Source organism: Propithecus coquereli, unplaced genomic scaffold, assembly GCF_000956105.1.
Source record: "Propithecus coquereli isolate 6110/MARCELLA unplaced genomic scaffold, Pcoq_1.0 Scaffold70, whole genome shotgun sequence".
In the NCBI taxonomy this organism is placed as follows: domain Eukaryota; kingdom Metazoa; phylum Chordata; class Mammalia; order Primates; family Indriidae; genus Propithecus; species Propithecus coquereli.
The window spans coordinates 6,363,233-6,370,705 of NW_012153063.1; the positions used below are offsets into that span (position 1 = coordinate 6,363,233).

The following is a 7,473-nucleotide window of genomic DNA, read 5'->3' on the forward strand; positions in this document are numbered from 1 at the left end:
ATAATGGGCTACAGGTGATTTTTCTTGGGAATGATGGGCTGTACTGTATTATCTATACACAATTATTGGCCACGGTCACCTATTTATGACAAGGCTAATCTGAATTAGGTATTTTAGTCCGAGAATTATGGAGTATGGAAGGCTGAGAATTCTAATAATGCTTTTGCATAAATTTTGAAAATATAAAATCAATAATATTAATAAGATATAATATGATTTTGAGTCATATAACCTCAGTTAGAAGAGTTAAAAACCACAAGTGATCTGTCAATGTCTATCATTTTAACCTTTTCTCTGACTCTAAATACCAGCCTATGACTTACAGCCATCAGTACCAGTGGCCGTCATTATGATGGAGAGTCTCAAGATAAAGAGAGAGAACTGCCCGATCTTTCTTCAAGGAGCCAATCAAAAGGCCTAGAGGAGGACATGGAAGCTCCTTGGATGATCATAGAGATTTGTCTCCTCTCCCTGGGAGGCATGTTCTCCCCTTCCCAAGGTTTGAGAATCCTTGATACATAGAGAAATAATAAATAATAACATTTACTGAGTGACTCTATAAGCCAAATACTGTTCTAAGGATGCATTCAATCTTTACAATCAATTTATGAACAACAGTAATATTCCCATTTTATACATGAAGAAAGTGCAGCTTAGATAACTTAAGAAATTTACCTGCAGACACACATCAAAACATGGTAGAGCCTGGCTTTGAACTCAGAAAATCTGATTCCAGTGACAGCACGCTTCACCATACTATTCTGAGTAATCCATTGGAATGAGTATAAGAAAATCATTAAAACAAATATGAAAAAACTCTTCAAAGTGATAGTACAGTGACTTGACCAAGGTCTTAAGGGGGAAAAAGTATTTATAAATAATAAATAATAACATTTAATAGACTTATAATAAAAAGCTGTGTACTTTTATTTATTGGCCTTAGGGATCACAGTACAACCGCCATTCATCTGAGTAACCATCTATGGGCACTTTTGACCATTTGATTTGGATATAAGTTATGAACTAAGTTTCTTGGGAGCAAAACAAACAAAGAAAAAAATGGTGCCATTTGTGAAAGTGGTGCTAAGAGTGTCACATCATCTCTGTCACATATCACACATGGGTCACACTGCTAAAGGATGAACTGTTATGTGATCTTTTAGGTAATAACCACTATACCAGAAAGTAAAAGTATGACATAGGCATTAAAATGTGACAAGAGTATAAAATGTTTCAAATTGCTGCCCCTATGAAATTTAGAGAATTAAACTAAGTTCAGTTACTTTATTTTATAACGAGAAGCACCTAGAATAGTTGAATTTGAGCAAGTAGACAGATAAAAATGCTTGAACAGATATCTAGTAGTTTTAATAATTTCTCTTGCAAATTTAAAAATTGTCCGTTTACATTTTATATCACTAACTAACATAAAGAAATGAATTTTCCAGTAGAGGCTTTGTTTATTGAGATCAACAAATTTAGACCCTTTAGGAATAAGAGATTAGGATTTAAAAAAAAATTTGGACATGTATTTGACAAAAAATCTAAAAGAGAATAGAATCTAACGTTTTGTTCTATAAGAATGTATATGAAAATAGCATCTGAGCAAGCTAAAATAAATAACATACCAAAAAGAATATAAAAACTTGTTGACTATATTTTTATGGGATTTTTGATGTAAAAGGAAAACTTTTAAAGGTAAATATTATTTTTAAGGCATTTAATTCAGATAAGGAAAGTAGGGAGACGTTCTAAAATATCAAGTATTAATTTCCTTATAAGTAACATATTCCAGGAGACTAAAGGTAAAAAACAAAAAAAAGATTCTATTCTATCATATCCAATCTTCCTGGAAGAAATTCCAGCAGCAGCCTGTAAGGTAAATGGAGTGTGGAAAACCAATTCACAAATTGCAGGCTTGGGAAAGAATAACATTGCTTAGAAAATGAAAGTCGATCAAGATTGGAAACATTTCACCCGTTTTCATTTAAATCTTCAATCTTTTTTCCTGCTGGTTTAGGAAACAGAATATGACATAATGGGGCAGTAGGGAGTATGAACTCTGAATATTTTGAAATGGCCACATTGACATGCTCAATGTAATTTTCTGTGACTAAAAGAGAACTAGGCATTTGGATAATCTCCTAGTTAAAATATGGTTTATGAAACTTAAAACAATTATTTGCAACCGTGTTTTTGTCCTCTCATTATGTAAGATTCACTTTAATCAATTGACAGAAGCTTTAAAAAACTATGATGAAATTTAAAATGGAAAATGACTTCAAATATTACTAGACTAGTCCTCTGCTTTCAGTGAAATGTACACCCACCCCATTGCAGAGAGGCAAGAATTTACTGCAAGATTAAGGACCTGAAAAAGGAGACACTTGTTACTTTCCCGTCTCACCCAATTTGTGTCAAAGTGCTCTGTGGTCATAAATACTTTTCTGAAACATTCAGGCTAAATCCTTCATGGAAGTTTCAAACTGTCTTGTAAACGGCCCCTACAAGTCAATTAATTCTGACAAGTCAATATAATTGAAAAACAGAGTCACATTCCTTTATATTTAAGTTCAAAACAGGTATTAATTAAAGGTATCAAGAGTTTTCTGGAAGGAACCATAGCTATTTGCTACCAATTCCTTGAAAGAATTGCCCTTAGAAGATTAACACAAAATTCAAATGCTTAAACTCTGAGAAATTTTGGTATGTCAATTCCATAGTCACTAACCTATTGGATTAATGCCCTGCTGATACAAAAATTGCTAATTTCATGAGATTTTCAGAGATTATTATGCCAATATTTCAACTAGAGTAGTAACGACCATCAATGAACATTCGCTATAGATGGCTCCTGTACAGTCTTTCATTGAATCCTCATACCAATCTTACGAGGTATAAAAATTCTCAATTTAAATATTACCATTACCATGTCCATTTTACAGATAAGAAACATGGTGGGGCCAATATTTGAACCCAGGCTTTCACATTCAAGAACCCTTGTAAAGACCTGTATAATGGGCTACAGGTGATTTTTCTTGGGAATGATGGGCTGTACTGTATTATCTATACACAATTATTGGCCACGGTCACCTATTTATGACAAGGCTAATCTGAATTAGGTATTTTAGTCCGAGAATTATGGAGTATGGAAGGCTGAGAATTCTAATAATGCTTTTGCATAAATTTTGAAAATATAAAATCAATAATATTAATAAGATATAATATGATTTTGAGTCATATAACCTCAGTTAGAAGAGTTAAAAACCACAAGTGATCTGTCAATGTCTATCATTTTAACCTTTTCTCTGACTCTAAATACCAGCCTATGACTTACAGCCATCAGTACCAGTGGCCGTCATTATGATGGAGAGTCTCAAGATAAAGAGAGAGAACTGCCCGATCTTTCTTCAAGGAGCCAATCAAAAGGCCTAGAGGAGGACATGGAAGCTCCTTGGATGATCATAGAGATTTGTCTCCTCTCCCTGGGAGGCATGTTCTCCCCTTCCCAAGGTTTGAGAATCCTTGATACATAGAGAAATAATAAATAATAACATTTACTGAGTGACTCTATAAGCCAAATACTGTTCTAAGGATGCATTCAATCTTTACAATCAATTTATGAACAACAGTAATATTCCCATTTTATACATGAAGAAAGTGCAGCTTAGATAACTTAAGAAATTTACCTGCAGACACACATCAAAACATGGTAGAGCCTGGCTTTGAACTCAGAAAATCTGATTCCAGTGACAGCACGCTTCACCATACTATTCTGAGTAATCCATTGGAATGAGTATAAGAAAATCATTAAAACAAATATGAAAAAACTCTTCAAAGTGATAGTACAGTGACTTGACCAAGGTCTTAAGGGGGAAAAAGTATTTATAAATAATAAATAATAACATTTAATAGACTTATAATAAAAAGCTGTGTACTTTTATTTATTGGCCTTAGGGATCACAGTACAACCGCCATTCATCTGAGTAACCATCTATGGGCACTTTTGACCATTTGATTTGGATATAAGTTATGAACTAAGTTTGCCCAAGTGTCAAAGTGCCACTGTTGTATAAATCAATTAACTCTAGCACATTTTTATAATTTAATTTGTCCATTTATTTCATTAAAAAACAATTTGTGAAGATGACATATCACTTATTTGATCATTTAAAAACATTTAAAGGCAGTAATATATGAATTAAGAAATTAAGACTAAATTCAGTGACATACATGAATCTCATAAATGTATTTAGCAAAAGAAGTCAGATGCATAGACTACAAACTGTATGACTTACTGTATGACTTAATTTTTTCTTCTTCTTCTTTTTTTTTTTTATAGACAGAGGGTCTTGCTCTGTTGCCCAGGCTGAAATGCCATGGCAATCATAGCTCATTGGAACATGAAACTCCTGGGCTACAGTGGTTCTCCTACCTCAGCCTCCTGAGTATCTGGAAATACAGGAGTTACTACCACGCCTGGTTAATATTTTTTTTTAACTTGTTATAGAGACAGGGTCATGCTGTGTTGCCCAGGCTGGGTCTCAAAATTTTGGCCTCAAGTGATGCTCTGCCTTGGCCTCTCAAAGTACTGGGATTACAGGTATGAGCCACTACCACACCTGGCCCATGACTAAACTTATGTAAAGTTAAAAACCAGGCAACCTAGCCTACGGTGTTAAAATTTAGGACAGTGGTTACCAGTGGAATGGCATACAATGGAGTTCTTGGGGTTCTGTTAATATTTTATTTCTTGATCTGGCTAATGGTTACACAAATGTTTCATTTTGGGAAATTCACTAAAGTTTACAATTACGTTTTGTGTACTTTTACACTATGTATATTTTAATATAAAAGTTTACATTAAAAGATAATACTTTATCCAAAATTCTCATTTTGCTAATTATATTATACCACTACTTTCTCTCTTCCAAAAGCATACAATTAATTTGTTTTACAAGTAAAGCATATTTCTATATAACATTGTAAAGTTATTATTTTCCCATTTAGCAAATGTTTTATGAGATATTTTAAAAGTTGGGTTCATTGATATATAATTTATATGTGGTAAAATGTACAGTTCTACAATTTTTGATGAGCATATGCATTTGTGCAACCACTCCCATGATCAAGACATAGAACAGTTCCAATATTCCTTCAAATTGACTGCCCTTCTGCAGTCAAATTCATCCCCCAAACTCCAGCCCCTGGCGACATTGATTTCCTGTCCCTATAGTTCTGCCTTTTTCAGAATGCCATATGAATGGAATTGTACAGAATGTATTAAGTCTGGCTTCTTTCATTTAGTGCAATATATTTGAGATCCATCCATTTCGTTGGGTGTATCAGCAGCTTATTCCTTTTTATTGCTCAGTAGTGTTACGATGCATGTATGTGCCACCACTGGAGGACATTTGAGTAGTTTCTAGTTTTTGGTGATTATGAATAAAACCATTATAAACATTAGTGTATAGGTATTTGTGTGAAAATGAGTAATATGTTTCGTTTTTAAATTCTAAGTTATACTTGCACAAAATATTTTCTATATTGCCTTTAGTCTATGGTAATTTGTGTACCTAGAAAATATACCAACCAGTTCAAAATAATGTAAAATCAGAAATTGATTCAAATAACAAACATCTTATGAAGATAGATCAACTTTTGCAAATTCCTCCCTTAAAAATATTTCTTTTTGCAATCATGCAATCATCTAGAGAATTAAGAACAAAAATATTCTATTAAAGTTCTATATTAATAATTCAAAATCCTGTTTAAATTATACAAGATTAAAAATCAATGGCATTACTAATTAGGACTCTGAAATCACAATGAATGAAGGAAAAAGAAGTAAGAAAGGTGGCTTGAAAAGGAAAGTGTTTTTTCCTCTTTCAAAACTCTAATTTATTACAAATTTAACCCAACTGGTTAGTACTTTTTATCCATGATAACTGGGAAAGGATTTGAGCGACAAAATGGAAACATGGTAGATGTTACCTAGCATGTTGTGGTAAAGTGGAATGGCCCGTCCATGGGTAGTAAATGCAGTCATGACTAGTGGGACCGTTACACCTGCAGGCAATTACAGAACAGAAAACATCATTCTCCATCCACAGTGACATGCACACACATGCACCAGTGCTCACACATGGAGCCTCGGAGGAAGAACATGGGAAGCAAGCACACCAAGTACCTATCCATCAGGCCGATGCAGTCTTCAATACTTGAGCCTATGCACCTGCAGAAGATGTAAATTTAAAAAAAAAATACAAGGAAAGAAAAATTAGTCATTTTTTTTAAAAGAATCAGTAAAATAAATACTGATTGTGTCAAATTCTTAATTATAATTACTAGACAATTTTTGGAACACCGTGGATTTCAAGCCAGCAAGAAGATTATTGCTTGATGGATACACAAAAATGAATTACAATTACCACCCAAGTGGAATGCAAAGAAACATGTCCTCAGCAGAGGAAATTTTACCCTGGTTCTGTGGATAACTTCCAAACACACACAGCTCATTTCTAATACTTCCAATTCATTTGCATCATTCATGATTATATGTCTTGATGAATAACTTGATATTTTAATGACTATAATTGTTTTAATGTATATGGTTTCTTCCAAAAGCCCTTGCATTTAAGTAAAAAACAAAATCAATAAAAAAGGAAATATGAGCAATTCAATATAATATAATAACCTGATGTTTAATGCTCATTAAAGATTTATTTTGGCAGGAAATTAGTTAACATGCTTTAATGCTATTTTCATGGATACTTTATATAATCACATTATTCTGGTCTTTGGTTGTGACTGTCTTTAAAACATACTTATCTTTAAACATGAATTTATTTAAAAAGCAAATTAACTGTTTTCATCATACTGCACTTTATCTTGACGCTCTCTTTTAAAATAGCTGTGCCATAACATGCAAACAGAAACAGGTTTTTAACCTGCCATAATAATGAACTCAAACAATAACAAATAAATAAATGCTCTGCAAGGAAATGAATAAATTGAGACTCAGGTAACTAAAGAATACACTGAGATTAACATTTAAATTGAATTATGTAAGTACACAGAATTCTAATGTACAGTCCCTAGAATTTCATTTTGAACTATTATAGAAGTATTATTTCTTTCATCTGCCAATGTACTTGAATTTTTTTCTTTCCCTTTTCTCCCATCAAAGATAGATAGCTCCAGGGCATTAGCGAGATTCCTCCTACAGCTAATATTTCTAGAACTGCCTACTTTGGCTGATAATAAAGATAATATATTTTTTCCAAATTCTTAATTTTCAAAACTGAAAAAGAAGCTAACGTTAAGATCATTATATAATGATGTAAAAAGGTGCCCATATATAAGGCCAGAATATCTATTATATTTTTAGAAAACTCTAAACATTGGGTCATGCTGTGTTGCCCAGGCTGGGTCTCAAAATTTTGGCCTCAAGTGATGCTCTGCCTTGGCCTC

General features: G+C 33.0%; 1 protein-coding gene across 1 annotated transcript in view; it reads right to left on the reverse strand.

The window, feature by feature from the left end:
- ERBB4 (erb-b2 receptor tyrosine kinase 4) overlaps window positions 1-7,473 on the reverse strand; it is a 399,926-nt gene that overhangs the window by 323,926 nt on the left and 68,527 nt on the right. Inside the window, exon 7 of the mRNA XM_012661216.1 lies at window positions 5,995-6,069. Within this exon, the coding sequence (XP_012516670.1) occupies window positions 5,995-6,069 (75 nt within the window). The remainder of the gene's footprint in view (window positions 1-5,994; window positions 6,070-7,473) is intronic.